Source organism: Molothrus ater, unplaced genomic scaffold (genome assembly GCF_012460135.2).
Source record: "Molothrus ater isolate BHLD 08-10-18 breed brown headed cowbird unplaced genomic scaffold, BPBGC_Mater_1.1 matUn_MA508, whole genome shotgun sequence".
Classification (NCBI taxonomy): Eukaryota; Metazoa; Chordata; class Aves; order Passeriformes; family Icteridae; genus Molothrus; species Molothrus ater.
This window is the reverse complement of record NW_023416513.1, coordinates 57,042-80,854: the sequence shown is the minus strand read 5'-3', so window position 1 is coordinate 80,854 and position 23,813 is coordinate 57,042. Positions and strand designations below refer to the sequence as shown.

General features: G+C 42.2%; 1 protein-coding gene across 1 annotated transcript; it reads left to right on the top strand.

Annotated features, from left to right (window-relative positions):
* Positions 1–445: 445 nt before the first annotated feature.
* Positions 446–22,905, top strand: MGARP (mitochondria localized glutamic acid rich protein). The gene is made up of 6 exons (XM_036404655.2): positions 446–609; positions 1,991–2,094; positions 3,150–3,252; positions 7,374–7,655; positions 19,435–19,483; positions 21,238–22,905. Exons 1-5 carry the CDS (start codon positions 525–527, stop codon positions 19,479–19,481), a joined length of 621 nt encoding a protein of 206 aa, XP_036260548.1. The 5' UTR covers positions 446–524; the 3' UTR covers positions 19,482–19,483; positions 21,238–22,905.
* The last annotated feature ends 908 nt before the right edge of the window (positions 22,906–23,813 follow it).

Here is a 23,813-nt window from a genome sequence, read left to right as displayed (position 1 = left end):
CCCGGAGACACCCCCCTTCACTGTGGCAGTGGCCATGGTCCCAGAGCAGCGATTCACTTCAGGCATCTCACTGCCAGCACCGAGCGCCTTTGGCACCGTGCTTAACCCCGGTGCCCTTCGCCGCCGTCAATTTACTTCATTTCTTCTTTGATTTGTTTTTGGGGTTTTTTTCTCTTGGAGAAATTCCTTTCTAAGTAAAACAGTAGTTGCTCCCTGTCTTCCCTCTCCTTGTTCCGTGCCATCCCTATGATCGCGGGGCAGTTGTTGCGCTTGCTTGCGGCGGGGCAGGTGGCTGTGGGCAGCCGCGGCCCTGGCCCGTGTGCGCTCCGCTTTGCCCTCCGGCCGCAGCCGGGGCTCCGCGCCGTGCCCGGGGCCTCGCCGGCCGGCAGCGGCGCCCAGGTGCGCGGGGCGGGGCTGCGGCTCGGCCCGCCCCCGCGGCACCCGAGGCGGGACCGGGCTCCGCCGCCGCATCCCCGCCGCCACGGGCAGCTGAGAGCCGGCTTCGAGCGCTCTGCTCCGCCACCATGTCCCTGTGCAGGGCCGCCTCGCAGGCGCTGGCCGCCCGCCTGAGCAGGGCTCCTGCCGCCGCCAGCCGCCTCCAGCAGCGTGGTACGCGGGGCCGGGCCGGGGAGCGGGCCCGGGGTGCCGGGACGGGGCGCCCTCCGGGTGGCGGCGGCGCGGGGGATGCGCCCAGGTCGCGGGCGGGGGCGACGCGGGGCCGGGACAGATGCGGCAGGGGGCGGGCGGCAGCCGGGCACGGCTGCTCGGTCAGCCCTGGGCTCCGGCACTGCCCTCCGCCGGGCAGCCGAGCCGGGCCGGGACCCCCTACCCCCGCCCCATGGCAAGGCGGTGGCCCCTGCTGCCTTCCCTTCCTTATAAAATAGCGAGGTCCATGCCCCCGGTGGAGCAGCCGGAGCGGCGGGGCCCCGGCAGCGAGCGGGAGCAGAGCCGGTGCGCCACAGCCATGGCTTTTGGCGCATCAGGGGTTGTGTAACCACTGGCAAAAAAAACCTCTGCCAGCCGCGTTGGGCGATGGCAGCTTGCTGATCGCTGTCCTATAGCTGGCGGCCCCGGGGCGGAGGGTTAAGGACACACTGCTGCTGAACGAAAATATAAATGTATGCAAATCCATGAGGATGCCCGGCTATTGGAGTCTGAGAATTGTGTCATGAGGCAGATGATGCTAAACATAACCTAGCACACGATGGCAATGTTTTGACATTGCGATTGTTTTTGCAGCTGTCAGTTGCAATGCTCAGAGCTATTTTATTTTTCATGAGCGCTTTTTCAATGAGACATTTCTCATCTGGGATCGAGTCACAAAACTCCGCAGAAAGCGTTGTTGACCAAGAGAGTTACGTGTGTTTTTCATGGTTCTCTTTTTGAGGTGTACAGATGAATCCAAGACTGTAATAAGAATCAGTTTCTAACAAATGAATGGGTAGCACTGCTGTTACAGTTCATATGTATCGAGTCAGGTGAAAAACTCTGCAGTTCTGCCTCTCTGCTCTGTTGCCCAATTCGTGAGGTGAAGGGTATGGATCAAAGTGTCAGCAGTCTGAGAGTGAAAGAACATGAATTCTAATGAAAAAGCTTTTTAAGAGATTCCCTGTTATTATCCTGAAGAGAGAATTCATTACTTCTGCTGATCATAAGGAATCAGGACAGATAATTATTTTACCTAACTTAGGAGCTTTTCACATTCCTTTTTTTTTTTTGTAACATTCCTTAGTCTATATAGACTGTGCCCAGTACTGGGAAGCTGATGGTAGACAGCATAGTTCACAGAAAAACACTTCTTAGGAAGAGCTCAGCCACGGAGCACCACACCCTGTGTTACTCAGTCATAGGATACTTTAATATGCATCAACATCTGTTTTTATAACCTTTTTCAATCATCCTTTCCCATACAGAGTTCAGGTTCCATAATTCTTTTTTGTGATCGTATTTTAGCAGCACTTTACATCACTTTACCTGATGGTTTTTGTAGCGCCTCCTCGGCAGATGTCATCTGGGAGTGTTCCTGGCTCTTCCAGAGACAGCATGATGATCTATCTCCTTGCTGGTGTTGCTGCTTTTGGTGGTTTATTTTATGTAAGTGTTTGGGGACGGAGCTGTTTGTGCTTTCTGAGCTGGCGTGGTGGAAGGTGTGTGATGGGTTAGAGTATGGTCAAGATGCAAACCATCAAAGAACGCAGATATCGTAGCTAAGTGCAGCCTAACTTAGAAATCAGCTTAGGAGGATTTAGTGAAGGTGAAAGCCTATTGCTTGCCTGGTTTACTGTTACTCTGAGAAGTAGTGCTGGGTCACTCCTGGTGGAAAGCCTGTTTAAAACTATGTGAAATGAATGTGTCCAAAGATTGAGTGAGGCACCTGTCTCTAAGCCCTCGCCTTGTCTTGTCCACCAGAAACATGAGCAGTGTTTCAAAGGGGGCGAGGCAGATGTGAAATAAGCAATCTGCAGCTGCAAGGGGAAGATACGAGCCTTGTTAATTTGGGCACAAAAAAGGAAGATAACAGCATTAGTTACTTCAAGAAAGCATGTTAAAGTTTTGTAAGCATCTGGTTTTGTTAAGCTTTTCGGTAACCATTCTCCTCCCTGCTTCTAAATGTATCTGATTCTGTGCTTCACATCCCTAAATCCTCCGTTCTATAGCTCACCTCTGTCCCTCTCCCCCAAGATCTGAGATAGTGCCTAGCACACCCCAGAGACGTACGTATTTCCCTGTCCCACAAAATAATCCTCTTGAATGGTAAGTAGCTATTCGTTCAAAATATCAAACGTGTATGATTGCATTTCTGGATGAATAACATAGTCTCTTCCTGTCACATTTTTGCCACATTACAAAAATAGAAATCTGAATGTAATTATCTTTTAAAATGCTGTTTTCAATTCCTGAAACCCTGCAGCACTTCAAAAGCTGCATGGTATACTGTATTTGCTTTCTAACAATGGAGAAATATGAAATACATAAATAGATTAGTTTAGCAGATTATTAATTTTTTTAACCTTGCTTTGGATAAATTTTATATACATTTTAAGATGGGCAGTAGCACTTGCTAAAAATTCCTTCTCTCCCTCTTCCCTCTATGTGTTTGGTAAATTTGTAGGGATGTAGCTGTAAATTCAGGTATAATTCCCTTTCAGGCCTACAGAGTAGTCAGTTCGCCCCGCAGCAAGTTTGTTGAAAATACAAATATTCTTCCTGAGAGAGCCGAGGAGCAGAAAAGCAATCCTTGGTCAAGAAAGGGTGAGTTGAGCTGCTTTCTCTTGTTCCCTGGGTACATGAGGATTTGGAACAGATTTCTGTATTGTCTAATCAGGCATTAGCACTGTCCACGTCCTTGTCTGAACTGTGTGAGTGGGACTGAAGGCAGGGCTGCTTGTACAGTATTGTTCTGCTACAAAGCTGCTGCTGCTGCACGGATTTTGGTCGTGGCCTTAACGTTCAGGCATTAATCTGGTCTTTGATCCACCTGTGGAGCCTCTTTGAATGGGAAGAGTTGATGTGTGAATACCATTAATTGTATAATGGCTGTTTGATTTACTGGAAGCTTAATGAAACTTGACTGAATACATAATGCTGTCAAAATCAATTTTGTTCTTTTGTTTTCAGTGGGGGGGAGAAGATAATATCTTTTCTTAGTCAACAGGTTGGCTTCAGGCCACATGCCATCAGGACATACAGTTCAATAGAGGAAAATAACCTACATAAAAAAATTAGCTTGCATCAATTTTTTGTCCTACAGCTTTGATTTTGTCTTTTCCAATTTGGGGTTAGATGAAATGCAGGCATTACCTAAATGTATAGCAAATCCTTACTTAGCTCTTCATGCTTGAATAATTAGACTGTGTTAGTTCAAATACTTGTAATGGAATGTTGTCCCTGTCTACATCAATTAGTGTTAATTGATGTTAAGTTCACATTAATGTAAAAGGTAGAACTTTGGCAAGCATGGCCTTGCTAGGAGAACAGTTAGGAAAATTCTTAAGGATATTTAAATATTTTTTGGTTGTTATTTAAAAGAATTAAGCATTGAAGCCAGAGCACTTGAAGCTCTTGCTTTCTTTTTTATACTGTTGACTTCTAAGAACTGCTTTAATATATTTGCATGCACATAAAGAATACATTTGATTAAAGTATCAGGAGTTTAAATTTTGTCTTCAGTGTGAGAGCATGGTTTAAATTGTCTGCCTCTATAATTATTCCTTTAGAGGTTGTTAGCCTTGAACTTCTACAACACATGCTTTAGTTTCAGAACATTAAAACTACAGACCTTAAGATTTAAAGTAGTAAAGTATCTTAATTTCCAAAAAAGAAAGCAGTTTAGTTTTAAAACTCAATTGTTTAAATAAATGCTGAGAATTCAGCCACAATTTGCAATCGTTCCTTGTCCCTAAAATAGAAAATGTAATGAGGACCAGAGCAGATCTCTCCAGGGACCTGGGGTCCTGCTGTTCAGGACACAAGTGAGGATTACCCTCATTACGTTCTGACTGCCACAGTGGGAGAATGGGGGAGCATTAAGCACACCTTCCCACATATTCCCAGTGATGTCTCTTTTCTCCTAAGGTGCACTGCTGCAAGGTACTGAGTTTTGGCCCTGGCCTCTCCACATGCTGGAGTGAAATACCCACAGCACCGAGTGCTCAGCAGCTGATCTTGGCTACTCTGCAGACATCCCATCACCTGCTGCTTAATAAGTCACATAAATGTCACAACCAGTGGCAGATGATTGCTGCCTCCCTTTTTATTGATAGTAAGAAGTCCAAAATGTTTCTAAGGCCATTCAGTGAATACAGTTGAAACTTGTTTCCTGTATTATTTTCAATATTTGACTTCTGAATAAATGCCCAACCCAGAGTTTTTAGTTGGACTTCTGAGTAGTTCATTCCAATTCACAGTACAAAACCAGGGTTGAATCAGCCCCTTTTTTAAACCCTTCTTCATTCCCAGCTGTGTACACCCAAGAGAACAGAACATAAAGAATGAGCATCAGTTCTGTTCTTACTTTTCCTACGGAATCCTCTGTGTGCATTCTCAAAAGAGTTAACACCCCTCTTCCTGCCCTTTTTCTCCTGTTCCCTGCATAGCCATATTTGTGTTTATCTTGTCACAGAGTGTTGGAATAGGATTGCTTTTCCCACAAGTGCCATTGCAGTTTCTTGCCCTGTGCATTCTTTAGAACCAGTCCCTATACTTTTTACCAGTAAGCATTGCTGATGAGAGCATTTAAAAATTCTGTTCTCAAAGTATCCTGATACTTTTTTAGGAGCACATTAAATCAAGCTTAAAATAAGCTCTAAAGCAGAGCTGGTAACCCTATCAAGTGATGGATAGAAAAGCAGTATGCCAAGCAGCATGTTCATGGCATATTTGCTGCCTCTGGTGAAAGAACTTCCTAGGTGGAAGAACTTAATGCTAGAGAGCAGCTGATCAGAGATTTCTTTGATAGGATTTTTGTGATTTCTCATGTGGGAGAAAATTCTCCCCTTATGCCCGAACCCAAAATGTCTGTTACAGAGAACTGTACAAAGCAAACAAGTCTGTCAAAACAAGAGAAAGACTCATACTAGGGTTCTTTGTTTATTAGAGGGTCGAATTTATTAATATTTAATTATTATTTAATTAATGATAACAGACATTTAGAAAGAGATCTGATAGCAAATTTTCTGTGGCTCGTTTTAATTGAAAGCTACTCTCAAATTAGGGAGGGATTTAAAAAGCCCCTGGAAGAGGCCTGGCTCAAAGTAGCAGTAGAAAATCTGGGACATCATTTCAAATGTAAAATGATGTTTGGCTTGCAGGATGTTCTCCTTGCTTATTTAGTGAGTTTTGTCTTCCGTTTGTTGTTTGTGTCCTTTAAGATTGTTCCTGATTTCTTTCTTTTTTAGCTATGACTTTTCTTTTTAACTTGTTGTAAGCTGATTCAATCTTTCTAATCTGTACTCTGCTTTCACACTTTCCAGACTTTCTAATGTATGCTCTGCTTTTACACTTTCCAGACACAAGGGAAATCTCTTTGCAAACCTGAGGAAGTTAAATACAAAGGACAATCGTGTACCATTGAGTACACTGCAGCCTACCTTGGGATGACTTTGTACCTTCTATTGTAAAACTCCTTTTGTGTGAGACTTTTAAAGAGCTACCTATGTTTGCAAGGCCAAACCATATTGAGCTTATTACTGAATCTGCTTTGTAGGAGTCAGTTCTGAGATGGAGAAGCTGGCTGCTCTGAGTGAATGCACTCTATATTTGACCGTCCAATAAAGTGTACTGAATGCTGATCTTGGCTGTTAGCCTGTTCTTTGTGTAATGAATTAAGGGGGTTTTTAAAACAATGTTTCCTTAAAGGGACATGGTCAGGTTGCATAATGCAAAGTTTTGATATTTAACGAGCAATGAATGGACTTGTCTTGAAACCTGAACACCAAATTATAGGCTTTCACTGGCATAGAAATGAAACTGATCTGTTTGGTTTTTAAACAGATACAAAAGAATCCAACAAACTCTGACTGTGTCTCTTTAAGCTCTTTTGTTTCAATTCTCACATGGTTTACTCTTGGTTACAAACTTATTTCCAGTTCTATTTTTTTTTTTTTTTTTGCATGGTGAGTTGGTTCTAGTGGTGAACTTGTGATGAACAGTTGGTGTATAACTTTTCCTTTGTGAATTTGATGTCAGTGCATGTCTGCATGGTGGTTTAGCATCTCTGTTGCTTTGTGCTGTTAGTTTTTCATGACTTGTCTCAGCTGAATTTGAAGTGATGCATGACTGGAAAACACTGTTTTTCAGGTTCTAAGGAGTTGGACCCATAGTGGTGTAAACAAGTCTTTAAAAGGGAGTTGTGAGTTGTAAAAAGAAAATAGTCAGTCATAAGTGGCCATATATCTAAAAAAGTGAGCTCTGACCACTGGAAATTAGCAAGTTATTTTCTTACCTATGTAAGACCAAATGTCTTGTTCCCCACGTGGTAATTCCACAGAGCCATGCTCCCTCTGGCACCTGTGTGTGTACCATCACTGGCCCTTCAGCAGAGGGCTTGGAAGCAACACTTGACACTGTCCTTTTTATCCTTCACTGCACCCCCAACACCTGCTTTAAGCCACAGCTGCTTTTCTTACCACACTGAAATGTGTAATGAAATCAGTAATTAAGAATATGGTTTCCTCATCTTATAAACATAGTTTTTTTTATGCCACATTAGACAATATGGGAGATTAATTATTGATCTTTTTGTCAATTCTGATCTCAAATCTTAGCTTTCCACTTCAAATTTAAATGAGGATGATGATGATAAAAAGTATTTGGTGAATTTTTTGTTGCATGCATGCATTTTACTCTCTTTACTGTATTGAATAAATCCTTAGAAGGTGATGCAGAAGGGGTGGAGGAAGTCACTGGAGCAGAGAAGACCACGGAGGAAGCTGAGGCAGCAGCTGCTGTGGAACCTGCAGCACAGGAGGAGAGTGCTGGACCCACAGCACAGGAGGAGACTGCTGGGGTACCCCCAGGAGCTGGAGGGGAGGATGACTTACTGCCTCCAGAGGAATCCCATGCTACGGAGGAAGCGCAGCAGGAAGCTGCTGCTAATTCAGAAGCTGATGCTAATTTGGAACTTGCTGATAATTCAGAAGCTGCTGCAGTTCAAGGTTAATTTATGAATGTAGTTTTTGAGTGTGTGTGTGTTGTGGGTTCTGAATATGTCTGAATATGTCTAAAACACAGATCAAACTGAGATTAAAAATATTTTGACTGCTAATCCATGGGCGTTTATCACAGTACCATCAAAGGCATTAGCAGATTTGGAATGATTCTCACTTTTTTCTTGGTGACTCCAGTGAGGAATGGATGCATCTTAATTGCCTTTTTAACAAACTTGAGAGATAGTGCAGCACTTCTAGTTGCTGAGTTTTATGAAAGGTTTGTGTATGAATGCGATTTTAATTCAAATGTGATTAGTTCCTGTGCTTGTCTCTGAAACCATCTATTACAAATAACATTTTAAAACAGTACTTAGTCTGATCTGCTGTAATACAGTTTATAGAAAGTAGAAGTGAGTACCTTGGCTGTGATTATTACTGCTTACATATAGAAATATTTATAAGGTAGAAGTTAAAATACCTAGAGCCCTGAAAATTTCCATTTCTATGGAATATGTAGACCACTTCATTTTGAAAGGAAGTAGTCTGTTTTATGTTAAATTTGGTGAATTAGAGCCATTAAGAGATATGTTTAAAAATGTATTGCAGCATTTCTTGCTCTAGAGAGCAATTGCAGAATTTCCCTTTCATTTCCTAAGCACTTGCTTGTGTCTGGAGGTGGTTGTGTATTCCTTTGACAGTGCTTATCTATGAATAACTGTCCATTGTTGGATAAGGTAGGATCTTCTGTATGGTAAATACTTCTGCCATTTTATTGAAGAGGCTCTTCCCTGAGAAAGGGAAGCTGGTATCTTCCCTGTGAAACATGGTGCATAGATTGATTAGATATTAGGCACAAAGTATTTCTTGTGAGGGTAGTGAGGCATTGGAACCGTTTCCCAGAGCAGCTGTGGATGCCCCACTCTTGGCAGTGCTCAAGGCCAGGTTGCATGGGGCTCTGAAGAACCTGGTTTAGTGGAAGGTGTCCCTGCCCATGGCAGATGGTGGGAATGAGATTTCATTTAAGGTCCTTTCCAACCCAAATCACTCTGTGGTGATTCTGTGATTAGGTCTGAGGATCTCATTCTGGACATGTTGATGCCATGTACTTCGTGATCACTATTTGATAAGAAGAAATATGCCTTGTAATTGTTAGTTCCTGCTGGTATTTCCTGCAAGTGGAGCAGCTCTTTAGAAATTACTGATTTCTAAGATCTAGTCCAGACTTGTGTTATGCTGCAAGTTGTTAGGGAGCCTGAGGGTCATCCCAGGTGCCTCCTACCAAACCTTGCTGCGGTGGTTTTTCTTGGCTGGGTGGTAAAGCCAGCAGAAACAAAGCTTTGGGATGTAAAATGGTCAAGAAGTTGAAGCCAAGGGGCGCTCTCCTTGCCTGATCTCTTGGGTGCTCCTGGGATGTTAGAGCTTACTCCTGAGCCCAGCTGTCCTGTGCCATGGAGCCCAGTGCACATGGCTGTGAGCAGCTGCTGGTGACGGGTGTGACCGGGTGAGCTCGCCATGGTTCACACCAGGTGACCCCCGTGTGACCCAGGTCCTGGCCCGGGAGGCTGGACAGGCTCCTGCTCCAGGTCAGCTCAGCACTCCCTGCTCCCTGGCCCAGCTCCCCTCACCCTGCTCCTGCCTGCAGGAGGGCAGCAGCGCCCCCAGGGCAGCTCTTCCCCGAGTTCCTGCCCATGGAAGGGAGGCCACCAGCAGCTCATGGCCTGACACACCGGCCCAAACCAGCATCCCTTTCCTCTAAGCTGCATTAGAACAAGGTTCCATTGGCATCATGCTCACAACAAGGTGAGGGTTTGTTTCGAAAGGTCTCTGCTTTCTCTCTGCCACTCAGTTCAGTGTCTACTTGCAGCCAACAGCTATTGGGCTTAAAAAAATTCTGATGAAAGTCCTTCTGGATGTAACTTTCAGTTTTGGACTTAACCATCTTTATCATGCATGTTATCTCCATTTAGAGGGACAAAGTAGCATAGCTCTACTTGTACTGAGGTAGAGAAGATTTTTCTTTCAGAACTTTGGAAAAAAGTATATATTTAAGTAACTTGAACTAGTTTTGTTGGCAACTTGGTGTTACTTCTACAGATGAAGGTGTAAGTATTTTTATTGTTACCAGTGAACCTCTGCTTTTTCAAATGCCTTTGTCTCTTCTAATCTATCAAGCTTTTAATCTATAAAGCTTTCTCTAATGTTTGGAGGTGCAAGCTGTGAAGGGATGCTTGTCTCCAGCTCCTGTATACAGAACATGTAAATGTATCATTTTACATGGATGTGCAGAAAACCCCCCACCTAAACCAGAACAGATACCAAACAAACAAACAAACGAAAAACCAACCCAACCTTGGAGGCGGATGCTTAATACTGAATCAGGATCATTTCCATTTCAGACAGCTAACAATGGTACCTGCCTGGAATGTTCTCCTTGCCTCAATAAGCAATTTACAATCCACAATCCAATCTGGAGTTCTGTGAAATACTGTTACCAGAATAAGTACTGAACTATGTTACTATGTTCCCAAGGTTTTAACTTCCTCTAAATTCTAATTCTCTCTACCTTTTTATTGCTTGAGCTGTCACTCTTGGTTACTGGTTGAATTCCTGTTGTTCTCCTTTCACAGTGCAGTCTGTGTGTGGGACCATAAATTAAATTTTTCTTCAGACAAATCAAATGCTGTAAAATTCACCGATTGGCCAAGTGCTATTTGGATTAGGGATCTGTGACTTCTGGTGTTTGGGTTGCCACCATAAATTCTTCTCCAACTCTGGTATTGAGGCTTGAGGTTTTGGCATTATCAACTGAAATAAGAGAAGCAATTAGCCCCAAACTGTGCTTTTCCAGACTTCTTCCTGACTTCTCTAACAGGTTTTTTTTTTTATTCTTTCAAGTATTGAAGGGCATGGTCTGTGTTTGTTATTCCCAAGGCCATTTGAGTGGGTGCCTGGGTTTGGGAGGATTAGTGTGTGAATGTGCCAGTGTTTTCCATGCTGAGCTCCAAACACACTGCCATGGCAGCTGTCTGCAGCCTAGAGAAACAACTGGAGGCTGCTCTGCACAGGAGCTGCTGCTCTCGGGACAGGACTTGTGCTGAGCCCATCATACAGTGATGCCAGGCACACAAAAGCACCCGATACAGTCAGTGCTCCCAAATTCTGGGTGTGCCGACACTGTTAGTACTTAGAAAATTACTGAGGAGTCCTCAGGGTGGTTTGCAATTGCTCATAACTATTCAGAGGCTTTCAGAATGATGTTGCTCAGTAGAACAGGCACACCATTCTAGCCATCTGTTTGTGTGAGGTGGAGGAATGAGGGCTTTTTACTGATTGTGATAGGCTGATCTAACTAAATTAGGACCTAAGAAGTTGAATTATGTAAATATTATCATATGGGGGAAGCATCTCTATCTGGAACTTGTGTTGGGTAGTTCTGTTTCACATTCATCACTTTCTTTTATCTGTCTCTTGAACTGCTGCACTTACCTGATTGCCATTCATTGGCCACTAGTCTCTTCTTCTTCCTCCTGATTTTCCTTCATAAAACTGAGTTTTAGATGAGTCATCATAACATAACTGGAAAATCTCTGTTGGAAGAAAGTGAGCAATATTTAGAAAAAAAAATTCTGTAAAAGCTGTGAGCATTGAAGAGCTCACAAGAGTTAAGAGTTGAAGACCCCAGCCAGTCCATGGAGAGTCTGTTCAGTTTTGATCAGCTTAGCCAAAAAGAATCTTACAGTGTGCACTGGGCTGGGGAGGAAGATTTTGGTAAAATGGAAAAACCCCTAGAAGTTCCCAGCTGAGTGCAAAGAAATAAGTGGGAGAGAAGTGCCTAAAATAACTGTCTTCCTATTTGCCTGTTCTAGAACAAGGGGGCAAGTGGCTCCTCAAAAATGGTGGAAGGACATGCAGTGAATAATAATGCCTAAATGAATGTCACTATTAATGAGAAAATAGATGTACTGCTTTTACTAGTATTCATAGCTCATTGTCAAGACTTTAAAAAACTCTTAAAATAACTGTATGTATTTAAATTGGAAAGCATCAACTCACTTTTTACAACAAAATCTGTTAGCATTTAATTTACTGTACATAGTATCACCTGTGTTTGAAATTTTCCTGCAAATACAACAATCACAGGCATACTGTTGGTCTCCTCATTTAGAGAAAAGATGGCAACAGGGACTCCTTGCTGTTTTCCCATGGTGGCAGTTCAAACCACAATGGCAACGATGGGGATTTTGAAGTTAATTTTTGGGCAATGTTTCCTGTAGCAGAGAAAAACATCCTTTGCAAACAACAACTTGGCTCCTTTAAAAACTGTGGATAAAGTGGATAAAACTTGGTGCAGTACTTTGTATGAGGAATGTTCAAGAAAATGTCTTGATTAGAAGTGTTTTTAGAATTCCCAAAGGGTTTAATACATCAAATTATTAGGGTGTTTTTCATACACATGGTTTATGTTAACTTATGCTAGTTTTCCTTGTGATCCATTCCAATCAGTAACTAAAGATTGTTCAGTGTTTAAAACAAACAAACAAACAAACAAGCAATGTGAGTTGCTTCTCATTGCTACAATTCCATGCTACAGAATATAAACCAATATTCCTGAAATTTGTGAGGTATTATAAACTATTCTGGATTAATGTGACACGCACTGTTATGCTTCTATTGTGACCATAATAGGCATCTCTGAATCTTTTTCTAATCATCGACTGCAGAGTAAACTCTCCTCAAGGGAATCTTCTGGTCATTAGTAGGAACTAATGAGGCTTTTCTTGGGAACTGGTGACCTACATCAGACACAAACAACCTGAGATGTGCTTGGCTCATTGAACACGTTTCTCTTTCTCTATGGAGTGGTGACAATTTTTCTTCTTCACAATGCCATGGTTTAGGCCCTCAGCTGGACCTCATGATCTTTATCTGGATTGCTTGGGGATGGTTTGCAAAAAGGAGAATATGTCATATTTGTGTGGTGGCAGGTTTATTAGACAGCCCAGCTTTCCTTTGCTCATCAGTTTCCCAAAGACCTTGGGCTCTGAGCCTTTGGTTTGTGTTCATCCTGTGCAATAGCTGGAATGCCCGAGGGACTAAACTCCTGATGCCCATGGGCTGTCATCACCACCTCAGGGGTTGGAACAATTTACCTTTCCATTTCCCCTCAGGCTGATGGAACCAAAATTTGTGAAGTTCCTCTTAAAGGGAATGACAGCTTCTTGCTGCTACTGCTGTGCTCTCCCCTGGATTAGATCCGAGTGAGCCAAGTACCCCTGCTTCCTGTGCTCTGTTTTGCAAGTCTTCTCAAATTCTTGAATTACTTTTCCAACGTGACAGAATCTGAATCTTTAAAAGTCAATTCTACTTCACTGCCAGTTTTCCATTAGCAGGTCTTTAAACTATTAAAATGAACCAGGAATATTCTGCTCTGCTTATCTTAACATTTCAGGGGGCATCCTGAGACCATCAATGTACCTGACTGAGGAAGCTTTCTGTAAACAAAAGCATCACATTCTAATGTAAGATGGTCCCTAAAAGACTGTAAATTAAAGACTGCTTCTAATTTCACAATTAAATTTGACTTTCCCCCTTCTCCCTGCCCACCTTTGGAATTAGTGTGTGACATTGGATATGTTGCAGGCAGCTTGAGTTATCAAAGCCTTGTTTTGCACTCCAGCTTTGGTTTGCGTGCTCCAGGTGGATTCCATTTGTATGATGCTGGCTAACTTGTGTTATTTTAGCTTTATAAAACCAAATTGTTCTGCAAAGAATATTTTTAAAGTAATTGAACCTGGTGTTTGGCATTACAGATCCCAGCCTCATCTTGACTGCCTAGAAAAAAAAATTCATCATATGAAGGATACTGCTTCAAGTAAAGTGATTCACTCAGAAAAGTGTATTTTTAAATATCTTTAAAAATTGCAGGATACCAGTGCTTCTTTATTTTTTTGTTGTTGTTGTTTCTAAATGGAAAGATCACTTTTAAATGAATCAAAGAATTAGGATTAGAATCAAAATATGTTAGCTTTAAATGAGTTGGTAAGGAAATGCAAAACTGAGGGAAGAAATACAGGCTGAACTCCTGAGCAGGCTGGGTTATCTTGTATAACCTCATTTTAAAACTTCTGTCCTTCTGGAAGGAGTCCCCACCTCCCCCCAGGCAAGGAAAAGACTGAATACAGCTTTCATTTGAAAATCTGGAACAGCTATCTTCTTCTTCTCTATTGTAAATCAGGAAAACGTACTTAGAAAACCACTTAAAAACGCAAGGTAGAAGTTTAAAATCCAGTAAGATTAAAAAAATAATATACAAGTCAGTTTGTATCTCTTCCTTGTTTCAAGGTCATCTTATACCATGTTTTCTGCTAGATTGTAGGACATGACTGCCATTGTAAGCTGGCCAAATTCTGCACTAGGGCTTTACATCCCAGACAGAACTCCAGGCTGTTTCTGCATAAAAACTGCCCCAGGAAAGCTGGAAAGCTTGTTTTCAAAGCTTGAAGGCTTCTGGGGAAGAGGCTGTGCGAGCAGTAGGATCTGGGTTCTGGAAGCCAGTGCACTTGCATGGGGTTTCCTTTATTATTAGCAGGAGAAAGTCAGCCTGGGCGTGTTTTTTTTTATTATCAGCTGCAGCAGGGATGAGTCAGTCACACAGGGCACACAAGTCCCTGCTTATCTTGTCACTCTGTTCTGCTGAGCTCACAAATATTCACAGAGTTCAAAGTGACCATCATGAGCATGCAGAATCCCTCTGCATTTGGGCTGTTTTCTGCTCTAACTTCACAGAAGTGTATAGCTCTGCACTCACTCTCTGGGCTGCAAGTTCAGAGCTTGTAGAAATTGTCCTTAAAGACTGCAGGAATTACTGCTTTACAGAGGAGGCAGGTTTTGGTGGGTTTTCTTTCACTGAATTGATAGGGATAGTTTTCTAAAAATGACATTTCTAGGTGAAATGTTGGATATTGTGCTAATAAGCTACTGGAGCTTCCTAAATCTGATGCCTTATTAAAACAACAACAACAACAACAACAACAACAAGAACAACAACATAACAAACAAACAAAAAAACCCCACAAGACCCAAAAAACCCCAATTAAATGCAAGCTTTCAGAACAGATCCACAATTTTCTTTTGTCTGTAAAATCAATTTCCTGTTCTGTATTTGTTCAACTCAAGCCAGATATGTTTCCAGCACACAAGTGGTTTGATATTGCATTAGGTGGATGTGTAATGTTGCCCAGCCACGTTCTGTTCCTGCGGGTGCAATTTGGGAGGCTGCATTTCTTCTCCAAATGGTTATCTCCTAAAGCAGAGGAGCTAAGGGCTGCCTGCGAGTGCCTGCAGCCCCCCTGGGCAGGAGCAGGACATGTTTGGGTTGGGATTCCCTGTGAGACATCAGCAATGGGCACTGCACAGATGTTCTGCACTGCTGGTTGTGCAGTGTGTGTGTCTTGTGGCTCTGCCTAACCTTGGGCATGCTTGCCCTCAGAATCCCTGCTGTGTCCAAATCCTGAGTGCTTTGGCACCAGCTGTTGATGCAACACGCACAGTCCCGTGGCTACAGTTAGCAAATGTGATCACTTTGATTCCTCTAAGGCTTTCGGTTCTTTTATATTGCCTTTTGTTGAAATCACAGCCAAGGTCCTAATTCAGACCTGGAAGTGTATGGTATACCTACATCCTTGACAAAATTGAAGAAAGCTGTAGCCAGCAATACTGGGATGCAGCTACTGATCCCAGCAGAAAACTGAAAATTGACAAATAGCCAATGAAAAAGCTTAAGGGAAAAAAAATAAACTTTCAGAAAGAAAAAAACTATACACAGAGGGTGAGGTTTTTTGCTGCCAATATAACACCTTGTATGAAACTGTGAAGTAATCCTTCTGTACACGGTAGAGTAATATTCTGTATATTCTGTAGAGTAATAGACCCTGCTGGGATGGGGGGAGTCACAGCACACCAAACGAAGCAGGAAAATTGTGAAGCCATTTAACTCCAGAGCTTTTGATGAGGATATGTGTGTGCAGGGGCAAGTTTCCCCCAGAGAATTAAGAAGGAGCCCAATGAGCCCCACTTTTGTGGATATGAAGGGAAACAAAATAATTCTTTGGCAGGCTTTAAATTGTATGGGTCAGGATGGAATTATCCCTTGACTGAGATCTATTTGGCAGGAATGCTGCTGAGTGGGTGTTTTGGTAAAGATGTCAAGGAGCTCGAGTGGCATTGTTCTATAAGGATAATACAGCAGCTGGGCATTCAGTGGAAAGCATAACATTAAACACCATGTGTCCTTATTGCAGAGAAGCAGTTGCACAATTCAGATTGTTTTGTTCACTTACAGCCTGTGGAAATTGTAAGAAATCTGGCATAAACAGACAAAATGGATCATAATCATCACTGCATGAAAAAATGCAGGGACTTCGGGTTTTCAAACTAATCATCATTCAGGAAATAACACAGAACCAAGTGAAGATGCTGTAACTTCTCTACAAATATTTTGAAAAAAATAAAGAAGCTTAATATTTTAGTATTTGAACTAACAAAAGTTAGGAGTGATTTTAGTTACATCCGTTATTTGCTGCAAAGTTCATGAAAGGCTTATTAACAATGATTTAACAGACAGAAAATCCTTCATCCAAGGATTATGGAAAATGAGTCACCATTGTACCAGGCAGAGATTAAAGTATCTTGTATGAAATAGGGTGTTACTGCAGGATTTTACATGGAGCAATTGCAAGAGATTAAACTGGATTGAAAAAATATGAAATGCATGCAGATTAAAAAACAAAAGATAGACGGTGTGAATAGCACTGGGAAACAGGGCAACACAAAGGAGAAATGCCCAAATTCTGTCACACTTTGTGCCACCAGCTCATCAGTGAGGCCTCGGGCGGTCTGTCTGATGTTCCTCGTGCAGAAGGACCCCGCGGGACAGCCCCACATCTGAGATGGGCAGGGGGTTCATTCTCAGCCTGCCGGGGCATCGTTCATCTGGCTTTGCCCTGGGATGGCAGCAGTTCCCTTGGACAGAGAAAGATGTGCTGGCCTTGGAATGGAACGCAGAGCGTTTGTTCCAGGACGTGTCCAAAGCGCCCAGAAACAGGCCGAGATTGGTGCTGGTGTCAGGTGAACGCTCAGGGCAGCCATTGGGAGGCCAGAGCCTGCTCCCTAATGCAAAACACTAGAGGACACTTGGACAGTATGCAGTATGGCAAAGGGCAAAGATGATCCTCACCAGGCAGGCTGAGACTTTGCTGGAGACAAGGCCTGAAGGAGAGTGACCCAGTGCGAGCTGCCGTGAGCGTGGACACTGGCACCAGCAGCTGCTGCCACGGTTCTCCCCCTAAACACCTGTGGCACCTGGAAGGGGGCTCCAGTCACACTGCTCAAGGAACGGATGGCACAGCCACTCCAGTACAAGATGTGTGCCCTAACCGAGGGCAATTCTGTACATGAACATACTGCACCCATTCTACAGACACAGGTATCCAAAATGCAATGCCTGCCACCAGAGCCTTTGTGTTTTAGGCTGTGACAGCTACTCCACAGAGACATGGATGAACACCTTGGAAGGAATCCATATTTTTTGCATTAGATTGCCTTTCTGATTGCCATAAAGAATAGTTCAGACCAGAGACAATTTTTTCAGTACAAGTGGTTAATGTTTGGTTTTAAGGCAGGCATTCATGTAGAAGACAAATAAACACAATTCTCATCCAAAGGAAATGAGGTTTTGTTAAAAAGCAGAAAAGACCATGGTGCTCCCTCTAGTCGCCTACTGATCTACTCTTCTTAGTGCAAAAGAAATTAGAATACTCACAAAGAAAAAAAAATTAAATACTATCAGCCAGAGAAAGAACTTTTGGTAATATAAGCTGAATGTTTCATGTTACAAACTGAAACCTAGCAGCTTGTTACCATAGCGAATATATGGCATTACATCAAGTATTGCTTGCTGTAAAATATCCAAAGTTCCACATTTCAAATGTGCTATTTCTATTGCATGGCTTTTCCCTATAAAGGCAAAAGTGCCAATTCCTGAGCATATCTTTTCCTGTTGCTTCTTCAAAGTCCAGAAAGCATTCTGCAAAGTAAAGTGAATAATTGATGTTCAGAATATGCTGTATTTAACTAGCTGTAAGGTGATATTTGGGGGAATATATGGGATGCTAGCTCTATAAAACTCGTATTTGCTGCATTTATTGAGCTCCTAAAGAAGCTGTTTACTTACTGTGTTTAATGGACATGGTGCTTGGTGTAGGATGAAACAAGACAGAGACAAACCTCCGATGGAGCAGTTAAAGCGTGTGATGATGGAGACCTCTGACAGGAAGAAGAACAGGACACGAGAGAATTTACTCCAGTAAAATTTAACATGCAGCTGCTGGGTGATGGGTTCTCTCTATAGAGACTGCCTACTAGTAAATATTACCTGTTAGAGGCTTTTTATAGAGACAGACTGCTTTATGCTTAAAGGAGTATTGGAAAATGGCCAGTTGGCCACTGCAGCCTGAATTGCAGCCTGAATCCTCAGCCTGATGCTAGAATATTTTTACATTAAAACTACCCATGATGTCTTTCCAAGGGTATGTGGAGTGTAGATGTAATGTCCCATGAATTAGACAGAAATCAGAAAACAAAGCAACAGTATCTACAAGAGATAATTTATACACTAGAGAATATTTGCCTATGTCTATATACATGAAAAGAGTTCCAGTTTATAGGTTTCTGCTCCAGGGCTGGAAAGAGGCAGACTTTCCCTGGAATTCCAAAGTTTTATTTGCATGACAAAATTTAATCATCTGCTAGATCCTGCTGTGTTCAGCCACTTCAAGCATATATGCTGGGCAGGTACTTCATGCTTTGTGAGCCTTGGTTGCTCACCCTCATTTACGATTGTGAATGGAAAGAGAAGACAAGGACCTTTTAAGTAGTCTTGGGTGTTGCACCTTCTTCTGCCCACGAGGAAAACTTAGTGACAAGGAAGGAGTAGCCCCAGCAGCCCCAGAGATTTCTGGTACACACTCAGAGAGCCAGGACAACGATGCTGAGGAGCTGTGGTGAGCCTCAGGGGGTGCCAGAGTCCAGCTGGGTCTGAAGTGTTGGTGTCTGAAGTGCTGGCAGCTGTGTGCTCTGAAGCAGCTGCAAGAGCATGCAGAACTCGAGTGATGCTGTGTGGCTGCCCGTGATGGCTGTGTTGGGCATCACAGCCTTAGCAGAAAATCCAATTTTCAAATTATCTGTGCTGCAGTAGAAGTAGGTTGCTAAATTTGGTCGTGGCAGTGTGGTGAGCTCAGCGCCCTGCTCAGTGAGTGGCTGGATGTGAACTTCATCAAAAACAAAAAATTCCCTTTGTGCTGCATATAACACATTTTATCAACATCTGTCTTGATTTGAAAGACAGAATTTTCCTAAATTGCATTGGTGTAAAGAAAAATATAGTGCATGTGGTATGGATAAAGCTTGCAGTGCTTTGATGCAACTATAAACAATCTGATATTGCTTTTGAAGCTGAATGATGTAATTGAATGCAAAGAAAAATGTGTGTTAGAATCATCACTGTTGAGATATTAAGCAGGAGTTTAGAAGGTCTGGCCTCTAAACCCTTTTAAAATTAGAATTAAAAAGATAAAAAGAAAAATGCCCGCATACCTAGTATAGCTTTGTAAATTCTACCCCTTTAGTCCAAGGATATTTTGGACTAAGGGAACCAACTCAGTTGACTATTTGCCATTGAAGAAATAATTTCCAGTGTTTCTCATGGGTGTTCTGTCTCCATTTGCAGTTTCTGAGGAGGAGAAGACAGCTGAAGAAGTTGCTGAAGAGCCCTAAAGGTACACAGTACAATTGCAGCATGTGGTTTTCTGCTCTTCACCTATCTTTTGTTCTCACTTAGTGCCAGTTGCAGGATGTGGTAAATGGACATGGACTGTTATGGTGAATTTGTATTTCTGCTCTCAACAAAAAAATAACTTTATTGAAGTATTTCTTATTTTTTGGGAAGCACTGCCGACATCTTTAGGGGCTAGGGAGCAAATCCTATATAAATTGTCACAGTGTGTGTTTATTTATAGCTTTATCTTAGTCCCATGCAAACTGGATAAAGACCTGGGAGTTGTAGCTTTCTTCCAAGCAAAAAACATCCTTTGGATATTTGGTTTAAATTATATGTGGCTACTGGAGTTCTGGATTATTGTTCTACACAATAAAGCAATAGTCCCCTGGACTTTTATTTTAAATAATTTTTTTCATTATTAGTCTCTCTGCACTTGCAATTTGTGCTAATGAAAAATTCTAAATATTCTTTGTATTTTGCTAGTGTCTTTCTCATGTGGCTTTATTTATTATTTTATTGTCAGAAAAGTTGCAAGCGTGTGCCTCTCAAGGTTTTTATTTTTGCTCAAATTGAAAGCTAAGAGTACCTGAGGGTACCAAATAACCAAGAAATTCTTTCTGCTCTGGAACACATAAATGCTGTGGTAAAGAGAAGGCAATTGAGTTAGGAATCTTTGTTTTTCCTTGTGAACATCTGACAAACCCTACAAATTGTTGCTGTTCCAGATTTTGATTTAGACAACAAATACCCTCTATAGCCAACTCAATTAATGAAGGCAGGTCAGGTAACTGAAAAGGGTGGGGGTGGCAGGGAAGGCAAGCTGTAGGAAACATCTCTGCTGTAACAAATTGAAAATAGATGAAGAAATAGATTTATCTCCTACTACTGTACAGGTTCACTCAATTCTGCTTCAACTGCTTGGACTCCTTTTGACAAAAAGATTACTTTTTATGAGTGTAGCAATGCAAGTTTAGAAAAGGGCCTCTCACTGAGTTTCAATTTGATCTTGTTGGCAGGGGGAAAATGATTGATGAAATATTTTACTATTTGGTGCTGGAAGATTACTGGTCATTTGACCAGTTTGCAAGTCTCAAACCACACTGCATTCCTAGTCAGGAAATAATTTTTGGGGTTTTGGGTTGGGTTTTTTTTGGGTTTTTTTTTTGGTGTTTTGATTGTAAACAGTTTGGAGTATGAAGCTCAACTCTGACTTTGCATTAAAACACATCATACTTTTTAAGGAATTCAAGGCAAAGAAAATGAAATTAAAAGAATGTTGACGTGAGAATCAAATCACTATCTAGTTAACTTTAAAAAAAAAACTGATTATTTGGTGAAGGGATAGAGGGAGTAGTAGTGGATTACATCCTCAGATAAGAAGCCCTAAACTGATGCTCAGAGCATGCCTGAGTCAAGATGTTCAGCCATTCTACTGAGTGTGGCTATTGGGCCCCTAGTGATGCTGCTGTGGAACTACTTGTGTCAGTAATCTCAGCACATACAACTGGTTTACCTTGGGCTTAAATTCAAGCCTGTAACTATTTGTAGAAGTCCAGCATGCAGGGGAATTCACTTATGCCTGAGCAATGTGGATGAACATGAACTCTGTACTCCATTAACTGTAACCTGCAGTCAAATTCACAGTGTGCTTTGAATGTTTGCAAAGAAAATCACCTGCTGAATGGTGTCTGTTGCTAAACACCATTTATTGTTGTTTCCTCTAAATCAGATTTTTTTTTTCTTTTTCCCCAGTAAACAGTGTGGACACCTTTGGAAAGTTTAATGCAAATATTTGTGGCAATCGACCAGCTGATTCCTGTGTGAAACCTCATTTTCTCTTCCTTGAAGCCATAAAAGAAACTGTGCAGTTTGTCCTGGCACACATTGTGGGCAGTATTCAGGGCTGCAAGAGATGCATTGTGCTGCCTAGAGAAACGCTTCTGTGACTGACACCTCTGCTGTAGAGAGTAGCATCCAGCCAAGCCACTCAGCATGTCCTAAATACATGTGCTAAGAGAAGCAGTGTGATGCCAGATGAGCTCCCTCTGTGTCATTGTCCTCCTGATGTGTACACTGATTTCTTACTTTTGGTCCAAACTGTTGTGCATAGTTATACGTTTGTAACATTCCGTGCTAAAATGCAAGCAAAAGGTTTTAAAATCAAGCCAAAATATTACAAAAGTACCTGCTAGCATTTTTTAATTAGATCACAGGGAAAATAACAACGTGTTTGCTCCTGAGTTTGGATTTGTGATTGTAAGCATAGGACATCTGGCTGCACATGACCTAATTTTCCCCCTGCATAAACATTCCAGATGCTCCCATTCCTTGCACAGTAACATCCAGGAGTAAACACTTTAAGGCTCCTGCTTTGGGAAGAAAACCTGTTTGCAAGCAGTAGCTATAGGTACTTGATAGCCTGGCCATCAAAATAGCACTGATGGGCATTGTCATCATGTATCAAAGTGGTGGCTGGCTCCTGCCTTGGCTGTGCTGGCTCTGCTCCTCCCACATCTCATGCAGCTTGCTGTGGTCTCTCTGTGCTGCCCTGTCTTGGCAGTGGCACGTAGTGGCAGTGTAACAACATAAAAGTTTGCTATAAACCTTCCAGCTGGCACAAACCACCAGCCCCTTAGGCCATGGCACAGCCTGTCTGCCTGTCTCTAAGCACTTGCACGCAGAGAGCAAAACCCCTGCGAAGGGCCATGCAGCAGGTGTTCAAATGGACAGGCATTCTTAGGGACTAAGAAAGACCTAAATAGCTAGATAACCTTGTTTTCTCAGCATTTGCTTCATTAAAAAATACAATTATTGTGAATAACAGGTGTGGATGCCGCTGTGCTCCCAGCCCTCCACTGTGCTACGTGCATGAGTGTGCATCTGAGAGCCCATTGCAGCCATCACAGAACGGCAATGGCTCCAAACCACAGCCAAATAAGGTATATTATGTACTATTTGTATAGAAAGCGTGTTTCATAAGGCCTGTCTGGCTCTTCTCTTCAAGTACAAGTTTGGAAAATGTTGAAAGAGAAGCAACAGCATCCTCCTGCACACGGCACAAAGCAACCCGTGCTCCTTCCCCCGCCATAAAGCAAATTACAATAGTGTTCCACCAAAGATATAGCCTGTTCCTCCTGGACCTGCTTAGGGGTAACTGGAATAATGCAGAGGCAAAGGAGGCTCCCGAGCTTCAAGGAGACAAACCACAGCCTTCTGCTTAAAGGGTAAAGCCTCTGTGATTGAAAGCAATCTCTGTAGACCAAGCTGCTGGAATAAAAATCTTAGACTGATATTTTGTTGGACAAGAGTCTATATTTGTCTTGTAGATTAAAAATGCTGTGATGGATGTATGCACTTAAATGTTCTATTTCTTCATTTTCACTAATTCCTAGTAAAAGAAGCTATTTTACCTGGATCTAACAGTAGGGTTTCTGATATGGTAAGCTTTTCTGAATGGCTCTTTATCTCTGGAACTGCTCTGGTCCATGGCAAAGAATGTTAGCCCTCTGAACAGCTGCCTGAATGACTGATCACAAACTATGGTTTCCAAAGATGTTCGTCCTTTCAATATCAAAAAACGGTGAGAGTCCTAAAACAGCCTGTACATGCTTTATGCCAGAGTTCCTCTTTTTTTACTTTTGTTTTGTTTAGGGTTTTTTTATTTAAAAAGAAAAAAAAAAGACATGCAGAACAGCATGGTCTGCTTCAGCACTTGAATATTTTAGAGTAACAACAGTGATATTTTGCAATTCGCAGAGGTCTGGCCATTGTTGATTCAGTCTTGCTAGTATGGAGTCTGAATACCACATAAATTAAAATTTTTCTGTCCTTCACTTTCAAAAAGTGAATTTTTGAGTTGCTACACAAAGGCTGTGATGAACCATGGAAAATTTTGAATTGTTGAAATGGATCATAAAGGAGAGCAATGCCACAGCAGAGAACAGACACAATGCAAGACTAAAGGAAAGGAGATGGGAGGAAAGGCTTGGTCTTGGCAATACACTTCACAGGCCAGAGCAAAGCTCGAGACTCCAGAATTTGTCCAAACAGCACGTTGCTCCTTTGCTGTCAGGAGCTGTCTGTAAAAACAGCTGGCAAGGATCTTCACCTGCCTTTAGTGCCAGCTAGCCCCTCTAGCTCACCTCTCTGCAGGATCACAGCCTGTTGCTGCTGGCAGCTGTTCACAGAGCTGGAAATTCTGGAGATGGCAAAGTCCATCTAACAATTTCAGGTTTAGTTTTTGTCTGTGTTGCTGTAGGTACAGAATTTCAATGTTATTTTCATTTGCTTCTTTAAAACATAAGACAATTACAAAAAAATCATAATTC